Source organism: Micropterus salmoides, unplaced genomic scaffold (assembly GCF_014851395.1).
Source record: "Micropterus salmoides isolate LMB-PRFRI ecotype aquatic unplaced genomic scaffold, ASM1485139v1 Ms_hic_scaffold_11, whole genome shotgun sequence".
In the NCBI taxonomy this organism is placed as follows: Eukaryota; Metazoa; Chordata; class Actinopteri; order Centrarchiformes; family Centrarchidae; genus Micropterus; species Micropterus salmoides.
In genome coordinates this window covers 33,541,855-33,562,384 of record NW_024040152.1, presented here as the reverse complement: position 1 = coordinate 33,562,384, position 20,530 = coordinate 33,541,855, and the positions used below count along the sequence as shown (strand labels likewise).

Genomic DNA, 20,530 nt, shown 5'->3' with positions numbered 1-20,530 from the left:
ATACACAATAGAGATACAAATTATTAATCTTGTGTTACATGTTTTTTGCCACATGAAATGACAAGACTTTGTAACCAAATATCTGCAAAACTAATGGCATTACCATCAACGTCAGCTGCACATTGTGTTTAGTATCAAGTAGCTTTGTTAAGCCGCATTTCCACTAAAAGTAGATCTTAAAGTGTCAGGATCTACTTTTCAAGGAACTTATAGGTTCCTTCAGCCCACTGTTGTGTGCGTTTCTACCGCGGCCTAAAAACCTGCGAAGATTAGGCAAATTAACCAGCTGACGTATACTCCACACAAAGCGATGGACGGGCATCATTATTTAGTAACCACGATCCATGAGCAACATTTATTAATGAAAATCAGATTTCACTGGAATATAATGAAAAACAATATGCTTGACCAATAAAAACTGCTTTTTTATGTGGGAGAATAATGAAGATACACATGATTAAAGTTTGTTACAAATTCAATAACAAACTGGATAAAGGCAGAACTCCAGCACAGAAACATCAAATCGCAGCAGGGTGGAAGGTCATTAAATCATCTCCAGATCAGCTGCAGCACTCGTGTCTGTGTCGCCTGAGCGTCAGAGGAACGTGATTTTTAACATGCTGTATCACCTGTTGTATCAACTGGTCCGCTTGTTTTGGAGAGGAGGAGACAGATTTCGGCTTCGTGTAGAAACCTCCTGACTGATGAAAACTTAAAACAATAACCGGACCCAGCATTCAGCTTAAGCCCATCAGCTGTTAGCTGTAAACACACCGCTGCACGCTGGCTGCAAGTAGTGAGTAGCTCGCAAAGTACTACTACAAAAGTAAGCAGGGACTTTTTGGGTGGGTAAAATAAACACCCTCAAACTTAATTTAGACCCTGGTCCCTGCAGGTGGAAATGCAGCGAGTTCCTTCAAAGGTTCCTAGTTCCGGGGTAAAGCTCCTGTGGTGGAAACCTTGCTTTAGCATGTTAACACACTAAACTAAGATTGTACACATGATAAACATTATAACCGTCTGCATGTACATTGTCATTGTGAGCATGTTGCCACGCTGACATTAACATTTAGCTCAAATCACCACTGTGTGATTTTTAACGCGCAACAGCAATCGTTTCATTAAAGAAAGTGAAAGTCGTGTTAAATAAACATGAATATTACATCTTTTTTTTGTGTACCATCCCTGTCTAGACAAATGCAGTAAACCACATGAGAAACAAGGTTATGTTCTTTAGTAATGAGCATTATTACAAATGTCAATGCGATTTTGAATGAGGTTTTCTTATTGCTGGGACAACAGTACATACGGTGCCTCAAGGGATGTAAACACAACTGAAACTGCTAAAAAAACAAAGAGATTTTCAGTGTATATAAGCTTAAACCTTTACTTTGCATGATGGAGATGGATTCACAATAACTACCAATAAATATTTATTCGTTTAATCAAACAATTATCACATAAGAAATTGTCCAGAAATGTTTGGAAGTTGTTATTTCTTACAAGAGGTCTTGTTCTTGCTGCAATATGACACAGCTTATTTTTGTTGTCATGTCTATATTGCTGTATTTCTATATTTACTTTCAGTTTGTTTCTACATACAATGCATGTGTCAAATGTGTGAAACTGTTTTCTCTCTTTGTTTATGTCACATTGTCGTATAGGAATGGTATTTACCAATAAGATCAAACAGTAAATAAATAAATTAAATGTAGAATATAACCCAGTGTTTACCCTTGATTGGGAAATGTATGCTATATGAAAAAATGAATTAGGAATAACAATGAGTCATCCGGGTAACTGCTGGACAAGTTCAGAGCGAACCGCTAGAAGGAAACAAAAGGAGGAGAAGATCTATCTGTAAAAGTAAGGGAAGTGTTTGTGGTCTTACCAGTGCTGTCATCATAAACCACAGTGACCGTCTTCCACTTGAAGAAGTGGACCAGGTCCAGGATGGCCCGGCTGAGGGAGGAGAAGTCAGGATAGAGGCTAACATAGAAGACGTCTCTGTTGTCCGATACCTGGTGCTTCCACTTAGTCTGGATGTGTGGCACCCCAAGGGCGTTACAAATGGACTGGACCGCATTGGCAGAGGAACTGTGTGAGGGCCCAAAGATGGCTGCTACCCCCAGAGAAAGCTGGTCACAGGCTAGAGGGGGGAAACATGACTAGTTAGCTCCCTTTACTTTGAACAATATGCAGCATATGCTCATAATGACCAGTGATCTATTCAATTCCTACAGAGCTCAGAAACTTTAGTGGAAACTAGCTGATGTAAGCGTTCTGTGAATTATGTCGTAAGCAACAATTTAGCATTAGGGGCATACTATGTATGTTAACAGTATTCATTAGTGTATTTAATCTTTTGTGATATATTTGGTATAAGTCTGGTGATATTCTATATTTTTCTTATGGTCAACAAACCCCACCTGCAGAGCCAAACCAACAATTAATGAATGAAGTATTGTGTGCAGAGTTTCCCCATTAATTAACGACACCATGGCGGCCGCCATAGTCTAATTTGCTCCGCCTTAGTTTCAAAATGAACCGCAAATATTTTTTACACATCTCATAATTACACTTCAGACCTCTAAAGTTGTGTTTTGCGCCGCTGCTCTGCGCTACTGTAAGCTCGCACACTTTGGCATTTGACTCGAGACAACCACTTTTCTTTTGAGGTAACTATGTTAACGTTAACGGCCTGTTTCTGTCATTCATTTGTGAGAAGGCGATTAAGCTAGCCGCGCCTACATTTGGAGTGCACACGTATTAAAGCCTTTACGGTAAATGACACACCCAGAGCGAGCTGACAGGCAGGTTAGAGATTTTATCCTGTCAGTTTGTCTTTACAAAGACAAGTGCTGCAGTATGAGAGTCCTACCTGAAGAGGCTGTGAAGTCTTCATGTTACAACATTATTTATTTATTTATTTATCAAACTGGGTCGGACTGGATGAATTTAGCGTGAGGAGGATACACATGTGACAACATTCGGTTTTCAAAATAAAGTATCTATACAAGATGGAAATAAGATTAATGGGATTATATTCACTTTAAGTATAAAACATATTACATGTGTCCATTAAAAGTAGAAAAAAATAATTACACATAATTACATATTCGATTTTCTATTCATTGATTTGGAGTTTTTTTCAAATACTTTATTAGAGCACAACATTGTTTACAAGCATACAAAGTTCTTCATAGATAGCCTCTTAATTTTGCACCAAATTAAAGCATTTAACTTTAAAATCTACAAAATGTTCTTCCGGGGGGAGCATGGCCCCGGGTTCCCCGAGAGTGGGTGGTCATTATGGCATTATGCACACGTGCAGTCCATATGTTTTCCAGGTGTTTTCTGACATTAACTTAGCTCTCCCTAATTTCCAGGCTCCTTACATGCTTGCTAATAACTTTTTTAAGCTGGGTCTCCGACATTGACATTGTTGGACATATTTGTGCAGCTGTGTAGACGAGGGAGAGCGAGAAGGACGGGTGAGAGGATGTGCTGCGCTAATGTGCTACGGCGCTATGCATTCAAATACGACTTTAAATAGGCCTAGTAAAAAAGAAATTGAAACCTCAATCTGTGGCGGTCAGCATTGATATTGTGGTGGGCTGCCACAAATAAATGAACTTATGGGTAACACAGATTATATATATATATATATATATATATATATATATATATATATATATATATATATATATATATATATATATATATATAGCAATGCAGGCACCATAAAGACATGGTTTCCCCATAGTTTGTTGTGGCCTGCAAGAGCTGTGTGAAAAGGAACACAGCCCCCTGAATTTGGGTATATCCGTGCCCATGGGTTTGGAATAGAAATGTTGTTGCCAATGTAGTGTTGAAAAATTTATATATTATATACTGTTCATGTATCTACTGCTATTGATAACAAAACCTCTACTTTGGTACACAACATTTCCACAACACGAAGCTGAAGCTAAAGGTGTGACTGAGATCAATTTGAGCTTGCTTTCATTAAATTGGATTCGGAAGACATCCAAACAACTGCACATCTTTGTATTGGCTCAACTGTGCACTTTAATCACCATATTTGAAATAACGGAGTTGGCTAAATCACTGAAACAGGATATAATGGCCCGAAATTGATAAGAGACTTGAAATGTCAGCCTGATGCACACACAAAACTGATAGATTATAGCACTTTATTGGCTGTCTCTGGGGGCCAAACAGGTCTTTGAATTACTGCAGCTGAGTCATTACCTGGAACCAATCAATTCTCTCTGTTTACATTTGAAGTGCTCAGCTATTTCTCCCTCGCCTGATTATAATTGTCACAATCTAAGCCACTGCTTGCAAATGGAGAATACATTTACGATGCAAAGCAGCTATGGCATAGCATATGTGCACACTAACACATATAGTTACACACACAGAGCAGTCGAGAGGATACCAACACCGGAGGCAGATCTCCCAATCACAAACGCATAAATACCTTTCCTGGAGGCTTCAAAGCTGTCATAGATGTTTATCCTTTGGATGTCGTATGTGAGCGTGGTGTTTGGCAGTAGGGTTCTGTTCCTGTTGATTGTGTTTAAAGCAAATTTAAAGGCTAGTTCCTCAGCACCTGATGGGCCACTTTCAATGGACTCAAATATTCCCCCTGTTGAAGAAAGAGACACAACTGATTAGGGTTGAATTGTTTTAGTTGGAAAAGAGGCTTTCATGTTCATGATTATGTAGAGCCATTCCTACTAGTCGGAAGAAGCTTTACAATAAGAGTAAGAGAGAAAAAATGGCTTACACCAACCTGTATAATCAATTTGACAAAAAACAAAAGGTAAACCTGAAAGAAAGAAAGAAAAACTGAAGGAGAATGCAAGGTGACAAGCAGCTGAGATATGTAAGGCGGCGAACACGACACAACAAGTAAAGAACAAAACTTTAAAAAGGTACCAGAGGGCCTATTTCTCCTGTCTTAACGTGGCCACCACATTGCAGAATGGTCTCTCCACTGAATGAACAGATATGAAATGGATCAACCCAACTTTCAGTATAACAGCAAACAAGCTGACCCCCCCCCCCCCCCCCCCCCCCCAAAATGTAAAAGACTGAGTGGTACTGGGATTGGTAAATGTAGTTTAGTTACTCACTTTAAAATCTGTAATCTTTTGTACAATTTATTACTAAAAATAGTCAACACTGTAAGGTCTCAGATGTTGCAAGCAAATGCTGTCACACATGAGAATCTGTACAACAATAACCAGCTTCCTCATTACAATTATTACTACACAATGAAGGAACACGTCTCAATAACAACAACAATACAAACGTGAATACAGAGAAAACCTAACCTTATTACTTTTTTATTATTGGAATATCTACACTCTACACTTTCTGCACAGACTCTCCCTCTTCAGTTAACTCAGATGCACCACTTCCTTATTCTTCCATCGATTGTCCTTTATGAGCGCTGTCCAGCACTTTTCTGAGCAGTACATCTTTCAAAGGAAACCGCGTTGCAATAAGTTATTTTTACTGGTGTTGGGTAGATACACAGACAGCTCGGTTAATTGATTCTAGAAGTATTAAAGCTTTGTGAAACTGTTGCAGCAGTAGCCAAGCACTCAATGCAGGTCCAGTTTGCCCATGGCACCGTGTGTCCTGTATTGGATGCACAATGACAGTCAAGACGGATAACAGGACACCAGATTTTGCCATTTAATTTTTATTTTTTTGCCACAATGTTTTATTGTTGCAATTGGGAACAAACACTGCAGAAGAGGAAACAAATTGAAAATTGAAAATTTGTCCAGAATCTCATCTTAAACAGTGAAATGTTTAATCAGGGTTCTATTACCCTGTGCACACACAAGAAACATTTAAGCTTTTGAGCCCCGGGCTACTTTTGCCACATGTCATATTGTTATTTAGAGTCAGTTACCATACTTAGAAATACTGAAGTGGTACTATACTTTACATGTTCTACAACAGTCTTGATGAAAAAATAAATTTCTATGCAATGTGTGATATTACCTCAGAAACAAATTTGGAGGAACACGTCTGGTCCATCTTTGGGAGAAATTTTCTAAAGCCAGAAGCTACCACGTTCATCTCTACAAACAATAGTACACAAGTATAGACACCATGGGACCACGCAGCTGTTTTACTGCTCAGGAAGGAGACGTGTTCTGTATCCTTTGGTGTGAAAAGTGCTAATCAATCCCAGAACAACAACAAAAGACCTTGTGAAGCTGCTGAAGAAACACATCCACATAAAACGAGATGTATATTGACATAACTTGAAAAGCTGAAGCCACTGCTCCAAAACCGCCATAAAAAGCCAGATTACAGTTTGCAATTGCACATGGTGACAAATCTTGCTTTTTGGAGAATTTTCCTCTGGTCTGATGAAACAAAAATGTTAATGTTTGGCCATAATGACCATCGTTATGTTTGTAGGGAAAAGGGTGAAGCCGACCGTGAGGCACAGGGTAGGCGGCATCGTGTTGTGGGGGTGCTTTGTTGCAAGAGGGACTGGTGCACTATCAAAATAGATGGCACCATGAAGAGAGAAAATTATGTGGATATACTGAAGCAACATCTAAAGACATCAGCTGGGAAATTAAAGGTTGGTTGCACATTGGTCTTCCAAATGGAATACAACAGCAAGCAAACTTCCGAAGATATGACAAAATGGCCTAAGGATAACAAAGTTAAGGTACTGGAGTGGCCATCACAAACTATTGACGTCAATCCAATTGAAAGTTTGCATTCAGAATTAAAATAGTGTGTGCAAGCAATGATGCCTACAGTCCTGACTCAGTTACACAGGAATGGGCCAGAATTCCAGCAAGATATTGTGAGAAACTTGTGGAAGGATAACTGAAATATTTTGACTCAAGACTACTATGAAGATGCTTGGGAGTTGTACTAGACTGCTCTCTTTCTGTTCATCTATGTACATAGTTATTCTCTAATCCGGTTACTCACTTTTGTAGTGATTATTTAACCAAGAAAGTTTTCAACTCAAGCCTTCACAGCATTGGCAAACGGCAACATAGATCATGAATATGATTACTTTATTAAAGGGAAGATTTAATTGGTGGACCTCTGTTTTCTAGTCTAATTTTAGTCATAATTATTATACTATACAGTACTAATATTGCTGAAGGACATTCTAGCTGTAAAAATTCCTTTTAGAAGTAAGCATACGGACTTACTCTTTTTTATTCTGACCTGGCTTGTGGTCCCACTCATGACCAACTCTTTTGCATTGCGTTGCGTAGCCAGAGCCACTTAAACATGCCGTAATCTAGGTTCTGTGTATTTTCTCGTAATTTGTATTGGAAAATATTTTTTAATTTACGTTGTAAAGTCATGAAATAATTTGTCATCAAAATATTTTCATCAAAATGAAACCATTTCAACAAGTTTTATATTGAAAACTACAAATACAATTGCCATTTTATTTGCATAAAATATAAAATAACAGCAAATACCTTTTGTAAACATATGAAAATCACTGGTGTGCATTATCAAGATTTTATATATTATATTATATTGGTAACAGAATGACCCCGTGCACAATTACATGAAAACAAATAAGACTCTATAGAAGACAGCGATAGTAACTGCAATGAGCCCAAAAACAGACAAATACAGAGCAGTCTGTGGCGTTTGTAGATATGCTGGTTGGTTGACTAAACAGCGTTACATGTTATCATGTGCAGTGGACCAATAGACTCTGCCGACACACGACGCACAGAACAACGTGTAGAGTTTTTACAAGAGCAGCAACACTGAGAACTTCAGGTTACACGCTGTTAGCAAGTCAGAGAGACAAATCAAAGCTAAAAGTTAGCTCACCCTGCGTTTACTAGAAGGTTATTTTCTTCAATCAAGTTTCCCTCAGCGCTCTCATAAAAACTGAACTATGACCTGACTGAGACAGAGTGACAGAGTGACTGAAAAAGTCTTCCGCCGTGTTGTCATCGACCCAAACTAACCCACGTTGCATTCTGCGCATGCACGCCTGCTTCTGGGAGACGCTGGACAGTGTTTGCCGTGAGATTCCCCGGTTATCATGGTAATTAAAATGTGTACAGTAATGATAACAGTCTGGAATTTTACCATGGTTTACCGTTAAACCGGTAATTGTTTCATCCCTCGGTGTAACTAAGAAAGTGGCGGGTGAGTGTATATGATGACCCATGAGCCTCATTATAGAAAAAGCAGCCAGATCAAGGGAAGATTCAAAAACAATATGAGGCACAGTAAAATGCTTTCCCTTCAGAAAGCCTCCAAAGTGTGTTTAAAAGTGCGGGTCTCCACAGATCCAGGCCTCCAGTGAATCCCTCTGACAGCCAGCAGATGAATGGCCAGAGAGGAGGCCTGGGGGAGCTGGGGGTGGGAGGGTCGGGTTCTGAGATCAATGTCCACTGATAGGCTGGCGAATCAATCAATCAAGCCCTTGGGAAGCAGTGAGAGATTGAAGTTTTTTGTTTGGGTTAGCCCTATGGCCTGGCCCTGATGGCTCAGTGTCAGTCAGAGGGAGCTTTATTTACTCCAACTACAAGCACTCTACTGTAGGACCCTCTTCAAGTCTGGATGTAATCCATACACACCACTGCACGAGTACTGCAGGTCCCTGCTATCGCAAGCGATTACCACAGGACTGGCTGATTTTGATCAATGCTCCCTTACAGTGATTTCACTAGTGGACTCCTTAGAAATGCTCTTTTCCAGGAGCATTTATTTTGGCTGTGCGCAGGAGCTTAAAGCAAACATCTAAACAGAAAGACCTCTGACAGCAGCAGCACTGTCAAAAAGCTTCTATTTTCATTAGTATTCATCCCATGGGAGAGCCCTACTTTGCATGCCATAATGAGGTTGAAGGAATTAATAAGCATCAGTTAAGCGGGATGTACTATAATTGGAAAGCTGAGCATTTGAAATGGGTCCGTTCACACGCCAGAAGCGCCGGAATCTCTACGTTCTATTGAAACAAATCTGGCCTGTGAAAGTGGAGATGAATCGCTGCAGAAAGGTGAATCAGTGTAAGAGAGGTGACTGTCTAAGTTGGTAAGTTTGAATGAATGCACATGCATCTAATGAGAAAGTTACTCACTTGCCTGCATGGACATGAGGATATGGAAATGAAGCAGAATAAGGAAGATGAGGAAAGACAAAGAAAATCCTCCAACGTGAGGACATGCTTGTTCTCATCTTAATGAGAGTTAGTCTGGGGTTCGGATTGAGATTCATTTTAAAATCCAAAATGATTCTTTTCAACCACATATGTGTGTGCAATCATAAAAACAATGGAAAAGATGCTATAAAGCCCATAGATACATATATATTAGGGCTGGGCACGCTAACGCGTTATCGCGACAATAATTTATCGCACGCTGACGCAGTTTTTATTTTATGATTATTAGTTTGAAAGTCCGTTGCTCACTGGCTCTGAATACACATACAGTCAAACCCTGGGTCACAGGAGGGGCAGCCTGCAAATCAGCCAGCCAAACAAGCAGTTATCAGGGCAGCAGGTGAGCCGCTTGCTTGCTAATGACGCAGCCTATCAAACAACTCAAACAGCCGAAACCAACATCTGCCCCCTGCGTTCAGTGTTGCTTTAACGTTACCTGGTCTGTGCTTGTAAAATATCCACCGCGACTTGTAACGTCATTTCAAGTTTTGTCTGTGAGAGTGTACACACGCACCGGCAGTGGCAAACAGCTCTGTTTGATTTGATTACATTAGTGTTTAAGTTAAGATTTACAAGAAATATTTTATTGTTACTGTGTAAAGAGAATACTGCTGGTAATAAGCACCTTAATTGTTAAAAGTGTTTGCAAACCACATGTTATTGTACTTTTGTGTATATACATTTAAATTAAATTTGCACAATACACTACTTTCGAATTCATTATTCAATTTTACGCGTAACAATGAGATTAATCGCAACGATTAAAAAAAAAAATATATATATATATAAAAAAAGGTGACAATTGTATGACAGTCTCCAGAAACTGTGTCCACAGGCTGGCAGGTGGGACCTGGTGAGCAACCAGCGTGTTTATTGCTGAATCCACACCTACATCATATTTGTGGAAGAGAAAAAATAAGTGATGTATTACATTTGTAGGAGGTGGGCGTCAAAACATAACAAGTCCCGAAGCCTAAAATGGATGCGCAAGTGGTTACAGGACACATGGAGATTTGTGTGTGTGTGTATGTGTGTGTGTGTGTGCGCAACCCCATCTCCTGCTCAGATTACTTTTTGTATCAACATAATGAGGAAATGTTGTTCATGACCGTGCCAAGTCACAAAATGTTTATAGTGAAAATATCTGCAATATGTTCGCTGTCAATGTATTTAATTTGTTTTTCTGCAACGACTGCTCATAGCAACTAAAACATAATTAACATTTTTTTTAGTTTAGGCACTCAAAGCACTGAATACTTAAAAAGGGCAACGGTGACTGAAGCTCGAGACATGACTTATATTCAGTGGTGGAAGGAGTATTCATATCGTTTACCTACATAGTGATCCCACACTATAGAGACACTAAATTCCAAGCATTCAAAATATCACTTCAGCACCAAGTACAAAAATATTATCAGCAAAATCTACTCAAGTACAAAAAGTAAAGGTTTGTCAAAATGGGCCCTGTCAGTGTTATATATCATTATATGACGGGCCCTTACTAAAGCTGGATTAACACGGAAAAACTACTTTACTGTTATAGCAGGCTGAGATGGACCAAATTTAAATACTTTACATACTTTTAGGCAGTTAAATCTATAACAGCATCATATGTTATATATTAATTACATGTTTTGTTTGTAAAATCTTAATCTGAAAAGTAACTACTAACTATCCAACAGAGGTTAAAGTCAAGGGCAGCTGGACTTGGTTGAAGATACTGGATCCAGTATCTTCAACCAAGTCCAGCTGCCCTTGACTTTAACCTTCGTTGGATAACTATGACCTGGATGACTGAGAATCTTCATAGACAACTACTAACTATTGCTGTCAAATAAATGTAGTAGAGTACAAAGTACAGCATTTATCTCTGAAATGTAACAGAATAGAAGTATAGCAACAAAGACAGTGAAATACTCAAAATTGTACTTAATGACAGTACTTGAGTAAATGTGCCTAGTTACATTCTAACACTGAGTATATTATTTTATTAACATTTCACCGAAACCACAATCTTTTCCTTAACTTAACCTTGCATAGGTAACTTATTTTGTTATGGACCTGCTTACTTTTGGTTTCACACAGGACTCGAACCGCAGTGTCCTGTGTTTGTTTGTTTGTCCTCCTCCTCCACAGGTGGACTTTCTCGCTCTTTACGTCCAGAAAGGACACTAGAGGGGTGCCTACAGCGTCGTATTTTGAAGCAGAGGGCCACTGACCCCCCGCGACCCTGTACGCAGGATAAGTGGTTGACGATGGCTGGCTTGATGGCTGGCTTGATGGCTGGCTGGCTGGCTCGCTGGCTTGATGGCTGGCTGGCTTGCTGGATGGATGGATGGCTGGCTGGTTGGCTGAATGGCTTGATGGCTGGATGGATGGATGGCTGGCTTGCTGGATGGCTGGCTGGCTGGCTGGCTTGATGGCTGGCTGGATGGCTGGCTTGCTGGATGGATGGCTTGCTGGATGGATGGCTGGCTGGATGGATGGCTGGATGGATGGATGGCTGGCTTGCTGGATGGCTGGCTGGCTGGCTGGCTGGCTGGATGGCTTGATGGCTGGCTGGTTGGCTTGCTGGATGGCTGGATGGCCACTGACCAAGCGGCAGTATTTGATGAGTTGGGAATGAGACCAGATAGGTTGATAATTGAACTGGTGCTTTGTTGAAATGAAACTGATGGAAGTTTGTTAACACAGTATCAGAAATGAGCAGTCAGTCAGTTACTCGTGTGTGTGTGTGTGTGTGTGTGTGTGTGTGTGTGTGTGTGTGTGTGTGTGTGTGTGTGTGTGTGTGTGTGTGTGTGTGTGTGTGTGTGTGTAAGATAAGATGCTGCCCAACACAGATCCAGAGAGCAGTGATCAGTCAAGAGAGAAAATCCATCAGCACTTCATCAATCTGATCAAATGACAGTGGACACACAGCGACCACAGCGCTCGCAGCCATCGCCGCCTTCTTTACTTACTTAGATGATTTGTTGAAGCTTAACAATCCTAACAGGCAGAGTACTCTCTGAAAATTATTTACGATCAAAACATCGCCCCCCACGATTTATCAGAGAGTGCTTAAGCAATAAGCCTCAGGGCTGAGCGTCTCATTTTTTTTAAACGCTAAGGGGTGTTGTTAGGCAGGAAAACTGCTAAGCTGCTCAAAAATTAATGACAGCTTCAAATAAAAGTAAAAGCGGCTGTTGTAAGACAGATGAGGAACATCAATATCCAGCAATGAACCAAAGGACACAAATGAGCAATGGGGTGGTGATGACGTAGTGGATAACAAACATGCCTTTGGTGTGGGAGACCCGGGTTCAACCTCTGACATGCATAGCAATTGTAAGACGCTTTGGATAAAAGCATCAGCTAAATGACTAATTTGTTATTATTGGGGGTGGTGATGGTGCAGTGGAGAAGACACATGCCTTTGGTGTGGGAGACCCGGGTTCAAATCCACTGTGAGACACCAATGTGTTAAAGGAGACCTATTACACTTTTCCACATTTTATGACTTATCAACAATGTTATAATCTTGGATTTTCATGTTAAACATGGCCAAAGTTTCAAAAAAAATGAGGTTTGAGCATTTTTAAGAAATCACTGAGCACTCAGATTCCCTCCTGTTGTGTTCGCTCTGTTTTGAACTGCTTTTTCTACCAACGGCTCCGTTCTACGTAATAGGGAGCCAGACGGAGCCGCTGTGCCATATATGGTCATGTGCTTCCACACTAACGGCACAGCAACGCTCGTTGCCAAGCAACAACAGCCTTGTAACATGCTTCAGGTCTTGGCCAATCAGAAGACAGTGGGCTTTAAGAGGGGGGGCCTTAAAGAGACAGGAGCATCTACAGCTTGTTCAGACAGAGGCTGAAATGAAGGCCTACATGAAGAATTTTTATTTCATTTTTTTGAACTTTGAATCATGCAAAGCTGCCGTACAGGAGTCACAGAACTACAATATAGGACTGGAAAAGCAGTTTAATATGTCTCCTTTAACTCCTAGTGGCTGCAGAGGCGTGCAACCTCTGACATGTATAGCAATTGTAAGTCGCTTTGGATAAAAGCGTCAGATAAATGAATAAATGTAAATGTTCAAAAAGCTTACCGCTTCAGTGACTCCTATTTCCATGTAATTTGGCTTCGTTATTTACAGAGGTGTAAAGTAACACATGACATTTCTCAGGTATCTTTGAAAACTAGCTACAGCTTTAACTTCATTACATTACAGACCAACTCCCTGTGGCTTACATGTGTAGCCCATTTGATAAATGTGCTGAGTAAATGAGTCAATTGTTAGCATTAATCCTGTTTAGTTTACCAAAAAAGCTTTGTTTATTGCATTCCTGCTCCTGCTTCAGTGGGTACAGGCCATGCTGAACTAAGGGCCTGACAGAGTCTGAAGCTCAGACAGATTCACACAGAATATGGGTATAAATATCATAGAGTTCAAGTTGATGTTATCACGAGAGCAATGGTGGACTTCCCTCACTTAGCAAATCTGCCTATGAAAGATAAGAAATGCGTTTCCACATGATTGCTACAGTTCTCCAAACTGTGCCGCTACTGGTACCTAGATCAATACTTAGGATGTCACAGTAAATCTCCTTCTGAATTCAAAGAGACAAAAGGGCAGATGAGGACCTTATTATTCGTTACTTATAACTGGTTTACTGGACAAACACGACTTCTTTACTCCTCTGAACCTTTTGAGTGAGTTCATAAACAACATGTCAGCGTAATCCATGAAGTGAATAAAGGCCCTCACTGGGCCTCACTCAGGGCCCTGCAAGGCTATGGCCTTTCCCCACGTCTGTAAGGGAGGCCCGGGCAACACCAAGCATCATCCATCTCAATTTTCTCTCCCTCAAAAAAACGACAGAAATTAATAGTAAATCCTGCTTCAGCTCATCGTTTCTGTTGAGTGAAAATTATTTATGAGGAAAAATATGTTAGCTTCCCCCGGCATCTCCTCCCACCCTTAGCCCTGAGTCCCTGTCTGTTGTTGACAGTTTGATGGCGATCAGTGTCAGAATATCAGTGCTGCAGAACGGGAAGCGTAGCATGACGAGCTCTGAGAGCATGTTCCATCTTTATCACAGCTGAGGCTCTGCTGCAGTAGACAGGGTTGTTGGGGGATGGGGGTTGGGTGTTGGTGGGCCGGAAGAGGCCAGATGGAGGCAATAAAGGGGAAAAAAACATGCAAAGGCATTGGGGGATATATGGATGCAAACAGAATAATGTGGGGAACAATGAGGGGGAAAAAAAGACTAGAAGCTCTGAATCTCTGGACAAATGGAAAATATGGACAGGAAGACTGGATCAATAACTTTATGTCCTCCTCCAGCCAACCACCTGTGTCGCACTGAAGTGCTTGAGGGATCATCTATTCCCCCCTTCTGACAGTGGAACCAAGGAGGGCGGCGTCCAGCAGCTTTTGTAACTTTCAGAAACAGACAATTAGTCAGTCAAACCCACTTTATGGAGGTTTGAAATAATCTCTCAAGCTATATTTTAATTCTTCACACTACACCTTCTTATAATACTCATTTTTGGCTTATACAACAGAGTGCAACAACATAAACGGCGTCAAGATGAAACTGTCCAAATGTGTTTGCTGATTTATTGGATCAAGACTGCAAAGGCAAGCAAAATGCACAGAATTCCGTCTTCAAGGTGTCCCAACCAGAACCACTCTATACACTTTTAACTTTAGACATGGTGGGACAACCTAGGTTATTTAAAGCATATTGAATACTTTAAAGAGTAACTAAACACCAAACCACTTTTTTATGTATTTAGTAGTGTTGTTGAGGTATCAGGAAAAGTCTTTGAATTCTGTTATATAAATGTGCAGATCTGGTGGCAAGTGACGAAGATTAATTTGTTTGTTTGTAAGTTTTTTTGACTGAATTGTTCATCATTTATGATGTATTCCTCTTCCTTCAAACATCCTCCTTCAAACTTTTTGCAACACAGACCTTGGGGGAGGAGAATTTCTGAAATGGTGCAGAGACAGCATGTATGATTGATCCCCCAACTGCTTCGGTATAGTAGAGCACTGCTTTCAAGACCTCCTCCAATCAAAAGAAAACCATTTCTTATGAAAACTTCTTTTGGATGTTTAACGTTTACTGTACAGCAGAGATCATACTGCTGACAGGTTTGGGGAGTAACAGATTACATGTAACAGCGTTATGCAATCAGGATACAAAAAAAAGTAGACGTAATCAGATTACAGGTACATTTTGTAAAATCAGGGATTACTTAGAAAGTTTCCATGAAAGCGCAGTGATATTTGCCTCCGTATATGGTTTTTATACACAGTCTATATGTGTTCTATGTGTTTCTGTAAAACACAAAGCTAGGGAGGGACGTGTCGCTGACATTGATTGGCGTTTACATGCGCCAGTAGCCCTGAATGTGCGTTTACGCCCCCACCCCGTCATGCAGACTCTGTGCGGACTGGTTTCAGCTGTTAGTGAGTGAACACGGCAGCCGTACCGGAACCGAGCACAGCATACACAGCCTGCAAGACTGACAGAAACCAGTTTGACCACTGGGAATACAGTCCCGAGGTGGTTTTCTTGCCGGGTTTGGCTCTTGGCACCCGGGGGCACCCAACGAGCTAATCAGCCACAGATACAGGCAGATAGGCTAAAGTTAGCTTTTAAGCAAAAAGTAAAGCAATCCATTCCCTGTTGGTGTTCGGTCCTGTTGATGCCGTGTTCACTGGGAGGGCTGCTGAGCGAGGTTTCGTTGGTCACTCGGCCTGCTCCGGTTCCCATTCAGGCGCTCCATCACCCCTCCATGGCCCCTCGCCCCAACACCTTTATACAGTCTACGGTAAACACCAACACTTCCCCGGTGCTCCGAGCTCCAAGTACGGGCAGAGTAAGCTAATCTGACCAGTGACTGCACAGCTAAAAATTCCTAGAGGAAGCACTGTCCTGTATTCATATGGTCCACGCAGACACGGGGAGATCATGCAAACTCCACAGAAAGGACGGGGCAACTGGGGTTTGAACCCACAACCTTCTTGCTGTGAGGCCACAGCGCTATCCACTGAACCACAGTGCACTACTCTACACATCGTGACAACGGTCGGCAACTGGTTAGCATTATCCCGAACATTGACAAAAGTCTGAATACACTGATCTTGGTATGTGTTTGCTGTCAAAATAGCTACCGCTATCAATATTGTACATCTAAATCACACAGATTACAGAATGGAGTTAGGCTATTTGTCGTTCTACGTAGGTAATGTTAGGCTACACCAACAGTGGCTAGCGTTAGCTCCTACAGTAGTATAATAGGACTACTCTTTTCTTTGGATAACGTAAGCTACTGTGCGTTCGGCTTTAACTAAACGTTTTTTTTGTAAAGCATTTAGCAAGGGCATAGGTCTGCATTTGTCTTCATATGTTGACTATGACGCTCAGGTTAGTTATTTGTCCAAAAAAAGATAAAATAAGGATATCGTTTAGGCTGTTCAGTGTAGCGGTTTTCACACTTAAACAGCGTGCAAAGACTTATTAAGTTTATGTAACGTTGCTACGACAGTGTTTCCCAACCCTCTCCTGGAGAAAGTTACCCCCTGTTCTGCACGATGTAATCTCTCCCTGATTCAACACAGCAGATTAAAGCAGCTTTCGGATTCATAACGAGTTGAATCAGCTGTTCTGAAGCAGGGAGAGATCTAACACGCACGGTTATATGAACAGTTTGTGTTATCCACAGAAAGAAACTACTCGTCCCATAGATCTTCGGGGGCTCACCCCAGCCACTGTTGGCATATCCTAATTTGCATGATTTAGATTTACAAATATTGGTAGTGGTAGATATTTTGATGGAACATGCCGAGACCCATGCATTCAGACTTTTCCTTTATGTTTGGCTTTAATGCAAATCAGTCACTGCTGCCAACTAAACCAAATATTATTGCAGTAGGCTACTAACTTTTGTGTCTCCCTTCATTTTTAAAAAATATATATATATATATATATATATATATATATATAGTAGACCAGCAGGGTCCTAGTTCCCTAAGGAGGGTCTGAACTCTTATGGAATATCTGTGGTGGTCACTCATTAATTTACCAACAACCATTATTTTTAATCACAAATGTATTTTCATTAAAATTATTATTTACATTAATGACATAAACGGGCTAAAATAAACAAGTTTTCCAAATGCTCTCTGCTGCGCACTGCATGAATGTCATTACGACATGATTAATAATCATAATATGATACCATACCAGTCTCTGCTTGAGTAGTAGTCTTAGTTGGTTTATTTCAGGCTTTTGAAACTTAAACTTTGCTGCAGTATCGCAGACATCTGTGGCAAGTAGTGTGCTGCTGTGTGTGTGTGAGAAAGTGCTGGACCACGTAATGAGCAACAAAGTCTCTCCGTCTGTCTAGACTCAAGCTATTATTTAATTATTTATTAATCTCCGCCGCTAATGTTCGTTATATACAGAAGCTCAAACTGCAGTTCCCACATAAGTTTATCAGTTTTTCATATTAGATTCAGCTGATAGCAGTAAAATGCCATAGTATATATTTCTCTGCAAAGGAAAATTATGAATGAGAATGTGTGTCTGGAAGAGAGGCTAAGTTACACTCTAAATCAACAACTATTTTTTTCTGCAAATTGATGTGGTTGGCTGTATGGACGGCGTTAACGTCCTCTTTTGACAGAATAAATAAATAGTGCCTGTAATAAAGATGCTCTTACTAGTTGAATTATTGAAGCGATATACAGTCGGCTTTGTTGCTACAAGCAGAATAGGCTCAAATAAATTAGCCTTCTAGCTTACACTTACAATGTTGACTAATTAAATATAATAATTAAACAATATAATATAATTAAATATAAATGAATGACAAAATCCCTTCCCCTAAAAGTGTCTACATGATTAAATTAATTATTAATGATTAAATTTTATAATTTTTGAATGCGTTTCCTGTCAAATCACACAATTTTTTATTTGAAGGACTTCACTATTATAGTTTTTATTATACCTACATGCTGCATGTTCCTACTGTTTCATTTAATCACCGCAAAGGTGTGCACAGCAGAAAGCCTAGTAGAAGGAATTCTTAAATGTGAAGAAAACAAATAATCCTGCACACAGATGTCCTTGGTGGAAATGTACCCAATGAATCATACCTGATGAAGATCTTTGCTTAAATCATTATCATAAATCATTACGTAAAGTTTTACCCAAGGTCTAACAACTGAAACACCCTCGCTAAAGTGATTATAACCGCTCGTAAGGTGCTCTTGGTTGACTGTGTGGTGCTCTGTGGTTTCTTCATTTTTAATCAAATTACCAAAGACATACAGCAAGCCTGGGACGATTATTATTTAGGCATAGAAAAACTGTAGACACTGCAAAATAGAGGGTTTGATAGAGGCCCACAACCCTTTGTTTTACCTGAAGAAGGGTAATCGGGCCCTGCTTGGTGTTCTAGACTCAGTTGTCTTTCATTATGACACATTACACAGGAGAACCAGCTTGGCTTCCTCTTTTAATTGATTTAACTGGTGTGACTGGACCAGCACTGGAGGTGGGTGAGACACTGGGTCTGAGACGTCCCTTCATTTGCATATTTATAGATTCTAGATTTTGTTTAACTTGGAGTTAGGAGTTAAAATGCTTTTAAGCTTTTTCAATTAGTTAACTGAATGTTTTAAAATGTCTTTATCGTGGAATTGAATACTGTGATTTCTACTCCAAAGCTAACCTTGTTCAGTCGGTGTTCTGCCTCTTGTGAATTTGTTTCCCACAGCGGTGTCATTATTATTCAGCAGTCTGTTTGTGCAGAACAGTTTGTACCTTTTTCATACAAGATCAACAGCAGGATGCTTTCTATACTTCAGGGACCTGTCTGCAGCAGTTGAGGGAGGTTTAGAAGAAAAAGACTAAAGATGCTTTCACACTGTGAGCCACTAGAGAATTGCAACTAGGCTGTGGTATTTATTCTATCTGTCTTTTATTCAGCTCTTATTTACGTTACTTTCTTCCTGTACTTTGTTTTTCCTCTTTTCTTACCATTTTTCTCTGTTTCATTTTTATCTGACATCCTATGAGCACAGATTACTGCAACAGATATAAGTGCGTAATGTGTAATTTTCCTCTCTCTCATAATAGAATATCTTAGGAGCGCTCAGCTCGACACTTTCATAAATGTCAGTGCTTCTCAGCCATTGTCAAGCACTCGGAGAGACACAAAATGTCAGCCTCTCTCCTCACTCACAGCCTCTGTGAACTGCTCACATCTGGAAATGTCAATGAGCAAACCACAATGGGAGGGACCATATTCTTGGAAGGCAGAAAGCACGGCCCATTTCAATCCACTGTAAAGATCTACTGTACCGTCTCAGACGCAATACAGAGAAACTCATCCACTGTGCTGCCACAAATCTGTGACCCATATCAGCACCCGTACAAGGTACAACTCAGAGATATCTATATGATAAATATAGACGCACGACTCAGGAAATGGACACGGGTATATTGTTAAAGCTCATAAATATGTTACGTCAGTACATCAGTGTTAAATGTATTGTGATGTCTGAATAACTATCAACATATGACGCACGATTCATCCCATCCGAATGATATCGTACAACATACACATGGCTAAAAATGCTCCAAGTGATCTTATTTCACTCCATTCACCATCTGCCAAAGCTAAAAACTGTGAACACTTACGAAAATCCTAATTCTCTCTCTCTTCAACAAATTCCAAATATACCAGAACCTTACCTTGAATCTGATTCGAGCTGATATCGCTCACCCTGCCGGAGCCCTGTTTCTGATTCTGTTGCTTGTATTAAGATAATGATGTTGAGTTAGTGATAATTCACAATGAGGAGTCTTGGATCAGGAAAAATAATGGATCAGGTGTAGGCGACTCATGTCTTGGATCAGCGCTAATGTTGCACCAACTCTGCCCAGAATGTTGTAGTTAAGTTCTTAAAAATAGCCCAATGGCTTTATTATTAATTTGACCCCAGAACGCCGACAGCGACAGTATATCATGTTGCATTCCTCAAACATTGGAGCTTCTGGAGGTAATAGCATGCGGTCTCACTGTGAGTCAAGTGTTTAGAGGACAGTCAGAGAGCACAGCTTTGTTCTGCTTTACAATTCAACCTAAACAGTTAGCTAATTCCCCGTGTGCTGAGGCAGACATTCAGTCACTCCGAGGGGGCGGCTCCCCCATCAGTCTGCAAGAAGATACAGTTTGCTAATAGCACAGGGAGTTAATCTTATTATTTCTCTCCTTTCTATCTCTCTCTCGATGGATCTATTTGCTTAACAATGATAA

The 20,530-nt window shown here is 40.4% G+C and overlaps 1 protein-coding gene across 6 annotated transcripts in view; it reads right to left on the bottom strand.

Annotated features, from left to right (window-relative positions):
* Nucleotides 1-20,530, bottom strand: part of grik2 (glutamate receptor, ionotropic, kainate 2) — a 296,366-nt gene that overhangs the window by 203,994 nt on the left and 71,842 nt on the right. For all 6 annotated transcript variants that reach the window (XM_038712327.1, XM_038712330.1, XM_038712325.1 and 3 more), the window contains 2 exons: nucleotides 4,487-4,654; nucleotides 1,892-2,149 (listed from right to left, as the gene is read on the bottom strand). In XM_038712327.1, the coding sequence (XP_038568255.1) occupies nucleotides 1,892-2,149; nucleotides 4,487-4,654 (426 nt within the window). The remainder of the gene's footprint in view (nucleotides 1-1,891; nucleotides 2,150-4,486; nucleotides 4,655-20,530) is intronic.